At 44.2% G+C, this 18076-nt stretch overlaps 1 protein-coding gene across 2 annotated transcripts in view; it reads left to right on the forward strand.

Annotated features, from left to right (window-relative positions):
- EDC3 (enhancer of mRNA decapping 3) overlaps window positions 1–18076 on the forward strand; it is a 93140-nt gene that overhangs the window by 65166 nt on the left and 9898 nt on the right. For both annotated transcript variants that reach the window (XM_029574484.1, XM_029574485.1), the window contains exons 5-6: window positions 12364–12517; window positions 17267–17484. In XM_029574484.1, coding sequence (XP_029430344.1) covers window positions 12364–12517; window positions 17267–17484 — 372 coding nt within the window. The remainder of the gene's footprint in view (window positions 1–12363; window positions 12518–17266; window positions 17485–18076) is intronic.

The following is an 18076-nucleotide window of genomic DNA, read 5'->3' on the forward strand; positions in this document are numbered from 1 at the left end:
GCAAGGGCATGTACCCTATCTCTTTTTTTTTTATTTTGTGTTGCCTCGCTGCCTTGGCAGCCCTCCAAATAGTGCTTTTCAGTCCTATATAAAAAAAAATCTGTTTTCTTCACAGGATGTCTGGCACCAAGGAGACCACTATTGGTGGCTTCAAGGATGGTATATGCTGCAGGAAAGTGGCCTGGTACCAAACAATGACCAGGCAAATTGTTACCATTGTAGCTGAATGTCTCTGTGCTCCAAAAAGACCAGGACCTGAAAATGGAGGAACTGAGTAAGTCTCTGGAGAGCCATTGTCAGGTTTCCTCCTGGAGCAGAGCCTCGTCATGCTCCCCAGGTGCAAGTTGAGCAGGAGATCCTTGAATATGTTCCCATCCCCTCTAAGCCTTGCTAGAGCAGACCAAATCCGTGGGGTCAAGGAAACATAAGATCTTATTAGTTCAGTTAATGAGGTGTTTGATAAAATGGCCCACTCCTCATCAGCCAGAGCATTCCAGGTGGCTTGGCTAAGAGCCAGCAGTTTGTGAGTCAATGTCCACAATAAGCTAGCAGACATCCCTACCTGGGAGATTACCTCTTCAGAGACAAACTCAGAGAAACGGTTGATCAAATCAAAAAGCAACATGTGGCAGTCCATTTGCTCTTAACAGGCTCAGAGCAATGGTCCACTTTATGGTTCTTTTTCCACTTTAAGCGTGCTTACTTAAAGACACACCTTCCAGCAATTCTAATGGCATCAAGCTCTGCCTCTGCTTCCATAACAGCAGCTTCCAGCTCAAAGCCAACATTGTGAAAGGTGCCTACCAAAAGCGATGCATGTCCAACCCAAGCTTGGACCAAGTTTTTGACCAGTTTCCAAGTCCAGCACTCATCCTTTCTGATAGGGAGGAGAATTCTGCCTGGTCCTCCCTTGATGAATGGCATAAGATTACCAAGGATCACTGGGTTCTCAAGATTGTAGAGTTTGATTACCAGTAGCATTTCTCCCAACTTCTCATGCTTCCATATTACTCAGCCTGATCCTGATCTGCCTCACTTAACGCAACTCCACCTGGAGATGGAGCCACTACTCTCACAGCAGGTGATTATAACCTGTCCTGCCCAATTAACCTGGCTAGGGGTTCTACTTCCACTATTTTCTTATCTGCAACAAATCTCGGGAATTGAGACCCATCCTGCATTTAAGAAGTCTGAACAAGAATCTACTACAGGAGAAATTCAAGATGAAATCCCTTCATAAGATTCTATCTTTTATCCAAGCTGGGGGAGTGGATGCGTGCCCTGGATCTGAGAGATGTTTATGCTCACGTACTCCGCAATCCCTCCCATGGACATTATGCTTTGTAGTGGATTCCTCTCATTACCAGTATCTGGTACTCCCGTTCAGTATGTCAACAGCTCCAAAGGTCTTAACCAAATGCCCTATAGTAGCAGCACACCTCCATCAAGGCATCTGTGGCTTCCCTTATGGATGATTGGCTAGTGACTGTGACTTCCCAGGAAAGAGTGCTTACCTCCCTACAGAAGTCAATTTAATTCCTACAATCACTAGGATTCCTAGTGAATTTTGAAAAATCAACCATGATTCCATTTTAGAGAATCAAGTTAATCAGGGAGAGAACATTTTTTTCTGATTGAGCAAATACTGTGATTCCTTGCTCATTGATTGCTGAACACAGATCAGACAACAGCCAGGGAAGTGATAGTGCCAGTTTATCTAGTATCACTAACTTGCCTCCACAGGCAACTCCTTCAATAGGTCCTCCCTCCCAGTGGGATCAGTTGACTCAACCCTTGACTGCTTCATTGAATGCCCCACAGGAAATGAAACAAGAACTTCATTGGTGGCTAAACCTCTACCTTACAAGAGGGCGTACTAGTCTGCCTACTTCCTCACCAGATCACATTGGCAATAGATGCTGCCTACACAGGTCCCTTATAAACCCAAGGGACTTGGTTGTTAGCAGAAAGGCAGTTTCAGATCAGTCTTAAAGTGTGAGAGATCAAATATGCTTTAACAACTTTCAAACATCTCCTTGAGAGGGAGAAACATTCTCATTCAAACTGACAAAGGAGGAGTTATGGAGTCATGGACTCTCTGCCAAGAGATGATAAGGATATGGGAATAGGCATGTAATCATCAAGCTGTTCTACAAGCAGCCTACTTTCCGGGGATCACCAATACTTTAGCAGTCTACCTCAGCATCATATTTTGTCCACATGAATGGTACCTGCAGAAGTCAACAGATTGATCATCTTTAGGGATATTCCTCCACAGACCTCTTTGCATCAAAAGAGAACAGAAAAGTGGAAAGAGTTTGTTCCATTCTTGCTAACTAACTCAAATCTGCTCAGGATGCATTTCTGCTCAACTGGAATACAGATTTTTATGTATGCTTTTCCATTGATTCTGTTGATAAGCCAGAGTGGTAAAAAAAAGTGATCAAAGACCAGGACTATCTAATACTTATTGCACCCACATGGCCAAGATAAGTGTGGTTCACATACTTGATACAATTATCCATCATCTCTACGATTTATCTTGGAGCTGACCCATCCTTGTTAACTCAAGGTGAGGGGTGTTTAAATCAGAGTCTTCCCTCTCAACTTAGCAGACTGGTTGTTGATCACCCCACTTTCTTTACCAAGAGGACATAATGTTCACCAGAAAACCCTTAACTAGGAGAACTTACGACTTTAAATGGAAACAGTTCTTTGCCTGGTGACAGCAAAGCTCTTTGGATCCATTTGTATGTGAACCCATGAGAGCTACTTCAGTACTTCCTCTTTCTTTCTTCCTCAGGTCTCAATACCTCACTAGTGAGAGTAAATATCCATGCCATAGAGGCCTACCATATTCAGATTGAGGGTAGGCCACTCTCCACGTATCCTTTGGCATCAAAGCTTATGAAAGGCTTAAGGCATACTAAATCGCCAGTTGTCAAACTACATGTCCCATGGGACCTTAATGTGGTCCTGACACAACTCATGATGCCACCTTTGAACCTTGAAGTCAACTTCTCTTAAATTTCTAACGTGGAAAGTATTATTCCTTGTTGAAATAATCTCAGCAAGAAGAGCCAGTGAGCTTCAAGCTTTGGTTCATTATTCGCCTTATATTCAGTTCTTTCACAACAGAGTGGTGCTTTGCACCCTCCCAATGTTTTTCGTATAGGTGGTCTCAACTTTCCATATTAATCAGGCCATCATGTTACTACATTCTTCCCAAGGCCACACACAGATGAAGATGAAAAGGTCCTTTTCCTAGACTGTAAATGAGCATTAGCTTACTACAGAAATAGAGCTCTGCCACATCATCAAGTCTCGTAACTATTCATCTCTTACTATCCTAACCGACTGGGCATAGCAGTTGCCAAACAAATATTGTCCAACTGGCTGGCAGATTGTATTGCACATTGTTATGCTCTAGCAGGATTCAGATTACAGCCTATCAAAGCTCATCAGGTGAGAACCATGGCTGCATCAATGGCTTTGAAAACAATACGTGTTGAAGACATCTGCAAAGCTGCAACTTAATAGTCTGTGCACATCTTCATGTCCCATTACTGTTTGGACAGTTTATTAAAAAGTGACAGTAAATTAAGATAAGTTTTGCATAGTCTACTCACCTAGTAGTCTAGTCTCTGTGGTGGGGTCTGGGTTGGTTATTCAATAAATACTTTGCTGCAACCCTCAGTTTAGGACTCATGTATCATGGCCAATTCAGCTTTGCTTGTCGATGGAGAAAAGCTTGCTTACTATAAATGGTATTCTCCATAGACATCAGGATGAATTAGCCATGCAAAATACCTGCCTCCCTGGAGAGTTGACTCTAAAATCGACTGAAGGGGTCACGAGGCAAAGAACATGCAGGAATTCATGTACTGGCTCAGTGGAGCAAAAGCTTTATGAGTTTAGAGAGAAGGGTCCATTTACTGCCGTTGGATGGTGTTGGCCATGTGTCATGGCTAGTTCATCCTGTTGTCTACAGAGAACACTTTACAGTAAGCAAATTTGCTTTCTTTCTTCCTTTGGTTACATGCAAAGGATTGTGATTTTTGAAAGCTCCGGGACAGCATCATCTTTGGATAGTTGTTGGTTGTATAAAGCAGTATTTCCATCCTCTCTTATTTACCGCAAATTTGGGCTTGTTTTTGTAGCGATTTGCTTTTTTTTTTTTTTTTTAAACTCACGGGTAACTTATTATTGGGTGTGGGTTTGTTTTTGGTTTTTTTTGGGCTTGATGGGCAGGACTTGTGCCCTGCTGTTCCTGTCACCTCTGATTGGCTGCTGCTGCAACTTCCTGTCTCTCTTCCATCCAACCCCAGTTGACAGTATGGGGATTGTGACTGCAGTGTTAAAAGCAAATTAAAACTAAAGGTCTGGGCTAAGAAGAAAATCATGCGTGAACCCAGGTTAAAAAAAACCCCCCAAAAACCAGCAGGAAAACATTCTAAACTCAGAAACAAGCAACTCATCTACTTACAGCCCAATGATGCCCTCTCTGCTGGTAGCGATTCCTTTCATAGTAGCATGATATGGTCCCGTACAGGAGGCTCATGAATAATATGAGAAGCCTGGGAGTGAGTTCTAAGGTGGGGGAATGGTTTGCAAGTTGGTTGAATGACAAATGTCAGTAAATAGTGGTAAATGGAACTTTCTGTGCAGAGAGAAAAGTGATAAGTGGAGTTCTTTAAAGATCCGTTCTGGGACAGGTTCTGTTCAATATTTGTGAGCCATATTGCGAAGGCCAATGCAACTCTTTCAGCAGTATTGCAAGTGTGTTATGGAATGAGACACCGGGGTATTTGCTATACCTACTTTGTGCCAGTCAGTAATATGCTGAAGCGATTCAATGAAAATGTCTCATGACTGTGCTGACCACTCCAGGAGAGAGGGGGTGCCAGCATGGCCATTTGGCTGGGGCCTACTTTTGTTGGGCAAAATTAAAAAAAAAAAAAAAAAAAAAAAAAAAAAGCTAAATATATCTATTTCTAACATGCATAAATAAAAATTTCAATTGTAGTTGAAGAATTTGCTAACAAAAAAAGCTCATAAAGCCGCCTTAAATAAATAACAATTATTTGGGAAGTTTAGAAAACGATTTCTCTTAAGTATCACATCAGAACCTTCCATAGGGGCCTACTTTTCTTAGCGGGCGCGGGCCTAATTCCTGTTCTCTCTGGCCCTGATGCTGACAATACAGAGAATGAAGAGGTACTGGCTGTTGTCATCGATTGTCAGACCTTTTTTTTTTAGTTAAATGTGAGAAGTACAATTTTTTCCTCCATTACAATCGCAAAAGTATTTTTTAAAATGTTTTCTGTATATAAATATTTTCTAATAAAAGTAATTTAAATCTTGCTTGTTTTGGGCTTGTTTTTTTCGGCAAAGTGTGCTTGTTCTTTCATAATTACCTGGCAACACTGGAGGTATCAACCAACAAAAAATAAGTGCCCCATTAGAGACAACATAGTGAACAAAACACATGCTGGGTTGATGGATGTTCAGAATTTTGTCCAGTGTCTGGATTTATCAGGTTGTCTTCAAATATTTTTATTGTATTTTTTCATAAGAACATAAGATTTGCCATACTAGATCAGACCAAAGGTCTATCAAGCCCATTATGCTGTTTCCAACAATAGCCAAGCCAGGTCACAAGTACCTGGCAGGATCCCAAGGAGTAGATAGATTACAAGCTGCTTATCCCAAAAATAAGAAGTGAATTTCTGTAACTCCAGCTTAATAATGGGTTATGAACTTTTCCTCCAAGAACTTATCCAAACCTTTTTTTAAATGCAGCTACACTAACAGCTTTTACTACATCCTTTGGCAATGAATTCCAGAGCTTAATTACGGTTTGAGTAAAAAAAAAAATGTTCTCATTCGTTTTAAATGTCTTTTCCAGTAACTTCATTGTGTGTCCCCTGGTCTTTGTGCTTTTTGAAAGAGTAAACAATTGATTAACGTTTACCCGTTCCATCCCACTCATTATTTTATAGACTTCTATCATATCCCCTCAGCCGTCTCTTCTCCAAACTGAAGAGTCCTAACCTCTTTAGCCTTTCCTTAAAGGGGATGGAATGGTTCCCTTATATCATCTTGGTCACCCTTCGCTGTACCTTTTCTAATTCTGCTATATCTTTTTTGACATGTGACAACCAGAGCTACAACGATACTCAAGATGAGGCCTTACCATGGAGCAGAGGCATTATGATAGTCTGTTTTATTCTCCATTCCTTTCCTAATAATCCCTAGCATTCTATCTGCTTTCTTGGCTGTTACTGCACACTGAGCAGAAGATTTAAACATATTTTCAACAATGACACCTAGATCCTTTTCCTGAGTGGTGATCTCTAATGTGGAACCTTTCATTATGTAGCTATAATTTGGATTACTTTTCCCTATGTGCATCATTTTGCATTTATCCGCATTAAATTTCATTTGCTATTTGCATGACCCTTCTCCCAGTTTTGCAATGTCCTCTTGCAATTTCTCACAATCATCTTGTGATTTAACAACTTTGAATAATTTTGTGTCATCGGCAAGTTCACCTTACTTGTTCCCATTTCGAGGTCATTTATAAATATATTAAAAATCAGTGGTCCCAGAATGGATCCCTGGGATTCTCCACTATTCACTTTTTTTTTTCATTGGGAAAATATATCATTTAGCCCTATTCTCTGCTTTCTTTTAACCAGCTGGCAGTCCACAATAGGACACTGTCCCCTATCCCATTAATTTTTAATTTCCTAAGAAGTCTCCCGTGAGGAACTTTGTCAAATGCTTTCTGGAAATCCAGGTACATTATATCAACTGGCTTGCCTTTATCCACATATTTGTTTACTTCCTCAAAAAAAAGTAGCAAATTTGTGAGGCAAGATTTCCCTTGGCTAAATCCATGTTGGTTTTGTCTCATTAAACTATGCTTATCTATGTTCAGCAATTTTGTTCTTTATGATAGTTTCTACCATTTTATCTGGTACAGATGTTAGATTCACCTTGATCCCTTTTTAAAAATTGGCAATACATTGGTAAGCCTCCAGTCTTCAGGTACCATAGATACTGATAATTTACAAATTTCCAATAGCAGGTCCGCAATTTCATTTCTCAGTTCTTTCAGCACTCTGGAGGAGTTAATGGATAAAAATTGACTTCATTTTTACATATAATAGAATAAATGTTTCTCTCAAAAAAAGGGGTTCAACTCTTTAACGAAATTTCTATAATCAAGGACTTGAAAATTCACCCGCGACTCACCATTCAGAGGTTGAGGGAGAGGGCGAAAGGCGTGAGGTGTTCTGTGGCAGGTTCTCCTCCCCCCACACACGAGTCTCACTCAGCTTCTGTGGTGGTCCTCTGCAGCAGGTGCTGCCGGCTTCCTCCTCGGGCGGGTGGGGACGCTCCCTGCCACTAGCTGGCCTGTAGTATGCTACAGCTGCTATGGGAGTATTCCCCAGTGGCCTGTTTCTGCTGTGCTGCTTCCTCCTGTGGCCCATTCAATTGTTTGCCTTCAGGCAAAAATCAACTTACCACTGGCGAGCAAATGGAATGCATTTTCCAAAGCTGCCCATAATGATGGAGGTACTGTCTCAATGTGATGTAGAGGCTTGTTATACATTTTGGATCTGTCTGGCAGTGTCTAGGGAAGCTGCTGTGACCCCTCATGCCTTGTAGCCCTTAAATGTACATAAACCGCAACTGAATTTGAACCCAAACCTCCAGCCCTTAGGTATTGCTGATTGACATTTATTTATTTAAAATGACTTATTACTCGCTCTCTCCAAAGTTCAGGATGGGAAACATAAAAACATACATAAAATAATTCAATGCATATAATGCATACATTGGTCATTGTGCTGTTATTACATTGTCCCATCACACCCATCTCTAGCCCTCTTGAGTGTTGTATGTCCTAATTCACATTTTTTCCCCCTATATTATTTTGTAATATGCTTCTGTATTCTGACTGCTCATGTATTTCTCTGTCGTCATTTTGATCTGAATAGTCACTTCCTCATGATCCCCAATGCTACAGACTTAGATTTCTCCTTTATTAGTGATAAACTAGCCTGTACACCTCGTAGAAGAAAAAATGTGATGATATAAAGTTACTGCACTGTAATTGTTCAATGAAGCTTCGTGTTCTTTGATGCAGAAATATCATTAGGTGTATGTATAGGCAAAATGTTATTTGTTCATTGAATTTATCTTTTACATTTTGTTTCCATTTGTTTTGTTACTTTACATGTGTGTAACTTTGGGTTTTACACTCATGAAATTGTATTTTGTGTGTGTGGAAAAAAGTTATGCACATGCCGAGCTGTCCTAGACTAGCTCATGGATTTGATCCAAGGAGGATTAGAGAACCTAAAGGATGGGAAAGGAGGTTGTGAGAGAAAGTAACACTTCCTCTGGGGTGTGCTCTTGCCTCGGGTGTATTATGAGGTGCACCCAAGAGATGACAGTAACTTCTGATACACGGAGCTTTATCAGTGAATTATTGGTAGTAGAAAAGGTGTGCTTTGAAAAGATATTGTAATTACATTTGTTTCAGTCCAAAATATTTTCAAGCATTCTTATACTGTATGAATATAGCTCATAATAGAAGTAGTCTGACATCTCCCCTAAATTTCTTAAATAGTAAGGGACGTTGGAGGGTTTATTGTTCCCAAAGCTTAGTTATTGGATGCAGGATTTGCGTCTTATTCAGAGTTTATTGGTCCCTGAAACAAAGCTGTTTGCTTGCAGTGACATCTCAGGATGACAGGAGTTCAGATTGTATTATTGGATTAAAATCCTTAAATGGGGTGTACCTCCTGTCTCCTTTAAGCTGGTTGGTGTAAATACAAAAATGTCTTTTGATTTCCAGGATCCAGGGAGCAATCTTTTTTTTTTTTTTTTTTTAAGGTGGTATTGAGTACCTTTAAACTTCTTCCAATCCCTATTTTCTTTGCAGTACTCTGGCAGCTAGGAGGGCAGGCTTAATTAGCCTGCTAGAAAGCAAGGTTTCTGCTCACCTTTGCACTTCAGACTGCTCTCTGTTTGGGAATCCCAAAGCATGGAATGGGGGTGCAGTATATGGTGCCCTGGCCCTTCCCCATTTCTACCAATGGAGCTTTCAAGGTCCCTGCACAACCAGGAATCGGGTCTGTACTCTAGTAGTGATATAAAAGTGGCAAGCTAGTTTTCATATTGAGAGAGGGAGGGACGGGGAAGGGGGGGTGAATGGCTTTCTACCTACTCTCAGATGTGTAGAATGATTAAATGGCAAAAAAAACCCCCAAAGCAGCTGAAGTTCTAAGCTGTGAGTTTGTTGCTTTGCCAGGAAAGTTAGCAGTTTACACTGGTGGAGCTGCCTCCTCTTTGAGATATTTGGCAAGTTTCCAGAAAGCAGTCGCCTTGTGTCATTTTCTGATATCTGGTATTCATGGTCCCGCACAGAAGGCTGCGTATGAGAAGAATTGGCAAGGGAAGTGTTTTGCTTGAAAGCAACCCTTGGGGTTGGGACGGCCTCATCCTCTGTTGCACGCGACACCTTCCGGGTGTGAAAGAGGGGTGGGCACCCGATTTGCAGCTTTTGACTCAGTGGTGTGGAATTTCGGCTGCTGCTGTGATTTCACATGGTAGTTTATTCCATGAATGATAATTGCAAGACACCAAACGTTTCTGTGCTTTGGAAAGTGCAACGTTCTTGTAGCTGAGGTGGCCTTGGAGAAAACTGGATTCTCTGTCCACTGATTGGACTTGCATGAGAATGATCCGATGACATACGTCGTCCATAAGAGTTTGAGACTGCAGGAGCCTTCTTCAGCAGGTCTGGACTTACATCTCATGCGTCTCCAGGCACAGGATCTTTACTTCCCTACCTCCGCACACAAGCAGGGGGCCTTCTCGACACATAGACAAGAGGGGGGGTGGGGATTTATTGGGCCTAACAAACAGCCCTCTGACACAAGGATGGGACTCTGTGGGCCCCCAAAATGAATCCCAATCAAAGGCTCAGCAACCCCCAACATAACACCTCCTTTTCATCCTGATACATGAACAACAAAGTCTTGTCGGCCGCAAAACCGCCGCACTTTCCCTGATCAAAGGGCCTCCATGCACGATCCCTGCCCTAGACTTTCTCTTCTCCCGCCGCCCCTCCGCCCCACAATCCTATCTTGCAGTGAGGTCCACACAAAGCCTGGGGCAGAAGAAAGCAGGACGTTTTCCTTCCCCACTGCAGACAACCTAAACAATGGCACCAGCTGACCTCTCCCCCAGCCTATCATGCATTGCCCCCTCCCCCTTGTGGCCAATATCTGCCCTCTGTTCCTCCTCTGCGTCTGGTAACCAAGTCCCTCTCCTCTGTCTCGTGTCCCTTTCTCTCATCTTGTCCCATGTCTCTCCACCCTGCCTGCTGTATGTACCTCTTCTCTCTTCTACTGCCTCCCCAGTTCTGGACAACATTACCATCTCTCTCTCTCTCTCTGCCCAGTCCCATCCCTTCTTTTCTTCCCAGTGTCCCCCATTTGTGCACCCCAACCCAGCATTCCCTTTTCACCCTGCACCTAGCATCCCTTCCAACCTCCATGCCCAGTGTCTCTGTTCCTTGCTCTCTCTTTGCCCAGTGGATCACAGATTCTCAGAGATCTCACCCAAAGCCTCCCTTCTTCTACCAATGGTGGCTCTCTGTGCAGTGACAGCTCAGGCAACAGGCCTTCTGGCAGCTGGTGGCTCGCGCACACTCCAGTACAGGCGCCAAGAGTCATCCTGACTCCTTACTTTGGGGGAAGACTGGCAGCAACAGCTCTTCCTGCAGAAGACTCCCACATATTTTTTTATTGTAGGTCCTGTGCGACTGCCTGTCGGATTGGTTTCAGGGAGGGGTGGCTCTTTGCCTCATTTTGGTGTGCCTGTTCATTCAGACTGGGACTGGGACCTGCAACACAGGTGCCCTGCAAGGCATAGTGCCGCTAAGAAGGCGCCTACACAGCCTAGTGGGAAATCTGGCCCTGTTCTTCAGATGTGACTGCAAGACAGAAGGAAAGATGCATTTAGAGTTGTGCTCATCCGTTTACACACCCCTGGCAGAATTTGTAAGATGTGTAGCATTTTAAGACAACGTGAGTGATCAGACAAAGCATGTCTTCTTTGTAATGCGTTTCAAATTAACCTATTGCGCATCACAGAATAGCACAATCATTAAACAAACCATAGCGCTAAAGGAAATAATGAGATGGTCCTGTTCAAAAGTTTGCATGCCCTTAGCTGAAGTTGGAAGACCCGAGTAGTTGTACTGGGAGACGGGGAGCATAGCCTGGCCTTGGGTTTCCGGTTCTGAAAAGTAAGACCAAGAAGACAGGAGGGCACCAGGTCTCCACTTCCACCAGCAGAAAGTGGGAAGGTTGGCCTTGGGAAGCTCCTTGAGGAGTGAGGACTCGGCTAAGTTCTGGCGTTAAAATGACTTTGCAGAGGAAATGTGCACTGTGGAAGAGATCTGAAAATCTTCTTCGACTGTAGAGTTGCTGGGGCTTTCTTGTGAATCTGTTTTTTGTTACCATATTTGCTATAGACGTTACATTATTCTGGCTGAAACCTGGTTAGTTTTTCTTAAGTACACTTTTTTCTGTTAGGACATTCTACTTTGTGTGGACTGTGTGTTATTTGTAGACGTGACCTTGCAGGAATTCCTGCCCCCATTCAGCGGGACCCAGAAATTGGTTTCCCCCCACCGCGGTTAAGTGATTCCAGTGCTCTCTGGGCCTGGGAAGGCGATGCCCAGCTGGGGGGAGGGGGGGGGGTTACATATAATTGATGTGTTTCAGTGACTGTTTTATTTACCTGTATCTTCATCTTGCTCCTTTTGGGCTTCCAGCTCAAGTAGATATAACTGAGGCTGCTGTAACATGAGCCTTCATTTGCTTTTACCTGGACATTCTACTGCAGCCACAGATCATGGCTGTCCTCAAGGGATCTTTTTGCAGTATTTTATACATACAGAACTGTTCAGCTTTGTTTTGTAGTATCTGATGATATTTGCAGCAGCACTTATGCACTTATCCACTGACATTAGTCTTTCTTAGTCAGATAAGAACCTGCCATAGTATTAAACTCCCTTGGTTTTGCTTCAGAATTTAGCATAACTGGAAAACACCTCTAAAATGCTATCATGTTTTAAGTATAGCCCTGTTTGAGAGAGAGCACACCTCCCGTGAATATGGGGTCAGATTAATGATATCATTCTGGCCTCCGACAACAGAAACAACAAACTTTAGGCTAGTGAAATAACAAGGTCGATCATGTCATGCTGATTGTCCTCCATGCTAATGTCAGACATTACTGATACCCTCTCTTCTTTGGTTTTTTTGTTTACAGATGCTGGGCTGGTCGTTCCCAGCATATCGTATGAGCTACATAAAAAGCTGTTGTCGGTAGCAGAAAAACATGGCCTGACTGTGGAAAGGAGGCTAGAGATGACTGGTGTCTGTGCCAGCCAAATGGCACTCACTTTGCTGGGTGGACCCAATAGGTAAACATTACCTTCAAGAATCTAATATTGCTGTAGTGCAGCTCAGAGTCCAACTTGATAGACCAGATCCAGGGCCCCTTGGCCATTTCCTTGCATTAGTATTTATTCTGAGCATGCTCAAGTAGCAGGTAAATGAGAAGATTTGTCAATACGCATTGTACATAATTCAAATCTATGATAGAAATGTTCATCCAAGTCTTAAGCACATAATATTATCAGTATTGCCTCCTCAACTTGTTTAGCATCACAGCCACTTACTGTGACCAGTGTCATGCATACACCTATTGCTGACGGCTCCAGTATCAATCCTTTCCCTGATAACACTGAGATAGTTTGGCTGCTTGATTTCTGTAGGTGTAGATGAAAAGACACAGATGTGTACCTGTTTGGCTGCTTTCCATACACTCCAAGTGCATTTAGTACTGTGATGGAGGAGTGTGCAATGCTGGAGATGACATCGAAATTCAGAAGCCATGGTGCCAAAATGCTGGCATATCAGGCAAATGTTGGCGACAAGGGTATGGCCCTTGTGCATGATTTTGTAAACACATTGAACTACTGGCACATAAGCACATCATGTATGCTAAACTCCTGCATGCAGTTTTTTAGTGCATTTTAAAGGGACATGGGCATCCAGAATTCTGTACTTACCTTTACCAGAGGCATAAAGGAAAATTAGTTCTTACCTGCTAATTTTCGTTCCTGGAATACCACAGATTAGTCCAGTCAAGTGGGTTTTGCATACCAACCAGCAGATGGAGGCAGAGAATAAAAAACGTTTCAGGCACTGGTACATAACCAAGAGTGCCACCTGCAGTCCCTCAGTATTGACCTGCCAAAGTAGAGGCAGATTGCCAACTTTCACTAACAACTTCCTCCTCACTAGGGTGAACATGGAAAACTAGGGTTGAAGCCCCCTGAAGTGTGGAGCTCTCACCTCTAACCAAGGAACCGAAAACCTTTCAGTCCGCAGGATACAACTATATACAGAAAACACCTATCATAACCATAATAGTCTTTCGGCATCTAGGGGCGGGTTTCTGGACTGATCTGTGATATTCCAGCAACAAATATTAGCAGGTAAGAACCAATTTTCCTTTCCTGTTCATATCCCAGATTAATCCAGACAAGTGGGATGTACCCAAGCACCCCTACACTGGGTGGGAACCCAGAAGACCGCTCACAGAACACTCTCCCCAAAGCTCGCATCCTCTGACGTCTGCACATTTAAGGGGTAATGCCTGGTGAAAGTGTGAAGGGAGACCACCATGTCACAGCTCTACAGATCTCCTGCGGCAACACCAACTGACACTCCGCCCAGGAGGCCGCTTGCGCTCTAACAGAATGTGCCTGTAATCTCTCCAGAACCTTCCAACCTTTACAAATAGAGATCGAAATAATACTCCTTTAACAACCGAGCAGTAGTGGCTTTCAATGCCTTAGCTCCTTTGCTTGTGCCACCCTGAACAAGACAAATAGATGATTTGAATGCCAGAAACTATTAGTGATCTTAAGGTAACGCATGAGGGTCCATCGCAAATCCAAAAGGCAAAGCTCCCGCACATGTGACCTTGGGCCTTTTGTTCTTGACAGACTGCCCCTCCCCCCAACCTTTGAGGCTGGCATCCGTGGTCACCACTACCCAGTCCTTCACCTCCCAGATCCACTTCCTTTTCCAAATTGTGTTGCAACAGCACCACGAGAGACTGGATCTGGAAACACCCTGCAGTGGTAAGGGCCGATGAAACTCCTCTGACAATGGATTCCAATGGGACAGAAGTGCCCTCTGGAGCGGATGCATATGGGCAAATGCCCACGGCATTAAATCCAGCGTAGATGACATAGAACCCAGCACCTGCAGATAATACCAGGCCCTGGCCACCGGCATCTTCAGTAGTTGGTTCACCTGCAACTGCAACTTCAAAATCTTCTCTGAGGTAAGAAACACCTTGCCCAGTCAGGTTTCTAATCTCACCCCCATGTATTCCAAAGTCTGGGCTGGAACTAGATGACTCTTAGCTAGGTTCACCACCCAGCCCAGAGACCACACCATCTCCAGTACCTTCTGAATAGACTGATGACATTCCTCTTCCAACTTTGCTCGGATAAGACAGCTGTCCAGATGCAGATGATCTAAAACCCCTTCCTCACCTTCGTGAAAGTCTGTGGAGCTGCCTCTTATCCAAAGGGAAGGGCCCAAAACTGAAAATACTGGCTCAGTACCATAAATTGAAGACATTTGTGAAGATCTGTGTATGGGTACGTTCAAGTTAGCCTCCCGTGAGTCAAATGAGGCTACAAACTACTTGACTGACCGCAGCTATTACCATTCAAAATGTCTCCATACAACACTGGGACACTTCTTGTAGGTTGAGGATGGGCCATCATCATGGCTTCATTGGGAGGATTTAGCACCTCCAGTACCCTGACCAGAGCTACCCCTGGAGGGTCTTCTGCAGCCCCAAAAGGAGTTCTGCTTTCCAGAGCCCTGCTTCTGCACGGATGTTGAAACACCTTTATTGAAACAAATCCTTCTCACATCCCTGACATGGGGACAGTCTTCCTGCCGGTCTTCTTATTCTCTGGCAATTTATTCTCTTTTGACTCCCCTCAAATACTTTATCAGCTGTTTCCTTAACTGCCCTTGAAAAGGAAGATTACCGAGCTGCGAATTGGACCACATATTCACTGACCAATACCTCTGAAGTCGGAATGCCGATACTGCCACTTCCATACTCCTGGCTGAAGTCTGGATCAAATCATATAGTGCGTTGGCACAAATGCAACCCTGGCCTCCAACTGGGCCGCCTGCTTTCATTGCCAGAGCCGGCTAAGGTCTTGTGCTGAGACTTTTGTACCCAGCATAAACAGGCCCTTTGCATCAGGCTACCACAGATCGCCACTCAAAGGTTCAAGGCCAAGACCTCAAACAACCTTTTCAGCTGAATCTCCAATATGCAGTCCTGAGCATCCTTTAGCGCAGCCGAGCCTGCACCTGGACTCGTCATCATCTTGGTGACCACCGAAACAAAAGCATCTATCTTAAGCAATACTAATAGCTACAGTGTATCCTCGTTAAGCAGGATAACCTCGCCACTGCCCTGGCCACCTTAAGACCCATTTCCGGAACATCCCATTCCCTGTTCACCAGCTTCTTAATCTTCTCAGTAAGCAGAAAAGCCTTCAGTGGACCTTGCAGCCCATGCAGTACCAGGTGCACACCTTCATTATCCGACTCCTCCTGGAGCATCTTAAAACCCAGCTCCTGTAGCACTTGGTGAATAAGAGGCCTCAACTCTTTGCAGAGGAGATGGTCTACTAGTGGGTCATCTCCCTCCGTAATTGGGACCTCTTCCGGGTTAGACAACTGCTTAACTTCCATCTTGGTCCACATCTGTTGCATTGTCTGCCTGGGGATCTCCTAGATCATCCCCCAGATCATTCTCCAGCCCATCCTGCAAATTATCTGAATTCTCCGAGTCCTCTTCCCAGCAAGATGGTCTAGATCCACATGGTGGAGTAGATCTCCCAACCCCCTGGTCGGGGACCTCTTCGGTCTCTTAAAGAGACTTTGAGGCTGCTAACTCAGGGGCTGTTTGCTTCCAGCACTCTTTCTGGCCAGATAAGCCTTGTGCAAAAGGCCAAAAACTGTAGTAAAAACTTCAACATTTCCTGTCCCCTGCAGCTGAGACGAGCTCCTCCAATTGACTCTCCTGAATTACAGGGGATAGCGGGGGAGGGGAGTTTGGGCTCCTGAGAGACTGTTTGGCTCTTTCTATGTGCTTGCTGTCTTCCTGCCTGTCAAGCAGTCAGGAGTTTCTCCCACTGGGCACGGGGAATGAGTGACCCTTTTAGCACCCGCAGCTCCTGTGGAGGGTCCCCCCCGCACAGCACACTCCCAGTAGCACGTGGCCGAATTGAGCCAAAAAGCGGTTGGAGCCACAGGCCTGGAAGTTTTCCTGCGCTGAGGAGATGGCGTCGGCGCCATTATGCGCGCACGTGGCTGAGACTGCCTGCTGCAGGAAAACGCTGTCAGCCTGATTGCGGCTCGAACCCGCCCGTTCAACACACTGCCCCAAAGCTTCCCTCGCTTAAATGCACTGTCCCAAAGCTTTGTAGAGCAGCAAATACTCAGCCACTTCCTCCCCAGTGGTCTGCTGCGCGACTGGTCGCCTGACGACCCTTCAGCTGTGCTAGCTGCCGTTTTTCTTTTTTTTTTTTTTTTAAAAGACACAACGCCAGCAAAAAGAACAAACCCATACAGAAGAAAGAAAGAGTCTCCCCTGCTGCTGGAGACACTTCAGGGAAAGAAGTCCTCAGGAGGAAAGAGGGGAACCAGGACCCCTGGTTTTCAGACCCCTGCCTGCTGCGAGCTAAAGCTGATCAGGGACTGCAAATCCCCCTGCTTGCACTGCTGAACCTGAGGGATGGCCCATGAAGATATCCAACAAATCGGGCGGTGTCTCCCCAAATCTTCATCTTCTCTTCTGCTTTAATTCTAACCCAATTTTTCTTTTTATCTCAGACTGCAGGTTTGCACCTTTACCATCTGCTAGAGACAGAAACATACTGAGGGACTGCAAGTGGCACTCTCGAGGGATGCAAAACCCACTTGTCTGGACTGATCTGCGGCATGAACGGGGAAACCTGTTTTGTCTGTGTTCTTTTCCAAACTTTAGCTTTTGTCTTCATTATTGTAATGTTAAGTGAATTACAGCAGGACTGATTGTATTTATTTATTTTCTGTAGGTTAAACCCCAAAAATATTCACCAGCGTCCCACAGTGGCAATGCTATGTGGACCTCATGTGAAGGGGGCTCAGGGCATCAGCTGTGGGCGGCATCTTGCCAACCATGATGTTCATGTCATCCTTTTCATACCCAATTTTGTCAAGATGCTGGAATCCGTTACCAATGAGCTGAACCTCTTCAGCAGAACACAGGGTCAACAAGTGTCCAGTGTGAAAGGTAGGAAGCAGGAAGGGGCGATCAGAATTTCTGCTCTTTGGCTACTGTACATAGAGCTCAGGGCGCTAGCGCTTCCGCAGACAAAGCTCTGCTGTGCAGGTATCCTGTTTGTCACAGTGCTGACAAACAGGATACCTGCTCTCAGGTTACTGTACATCAGAATCAGGGTCCTAACACCTCCTTAATTTAATAAAATGAATGTGTAAATCGCCTTTACGGCTACCTGACCAAGGCAGTGTACAAAATATAATGAAAACATAGAAAGCGATGTGGATTCATCAAGAATCGCACTGGAAGGCAACGTCTCTGCCGTAGACCCACATCAGTAATGCAGCAATACTCACAGCTCTTTAATCAGTCTGTAGGCATCTGGGTAAAATTCTAAATGATTTTGCATGAGTTGTCAGTTATCTTAAATCTAGCAGTGTCACCCAGTGGCCAAAGATGAAATAAGCCCTCATTCAGCTGTAAACAGGAGCTGAGTGGATTACTGCGAGAGCATAAACACACTACAGCTTCTCTGTCTCCCATTGATCATCAGGTGATATGGCCCCTATCTTAAGGGTCATGTGTTTGCATTGTTTAATTGGTA

Source organism: Rhinatrema bivittatum, chromosome 13 (genome assembly GCF_901001135.1).
Source record: "Rhinatrema bivittatum chromosome 13, aRhiBiv1.1, whole genome shotgun sequence".
NCBI lineage: Eukaryota > Metazoa > Chordata > Amphibia > Gymnophiona > Rhinatrematidae > Rhinatrema > Rhinatrema bivittatum.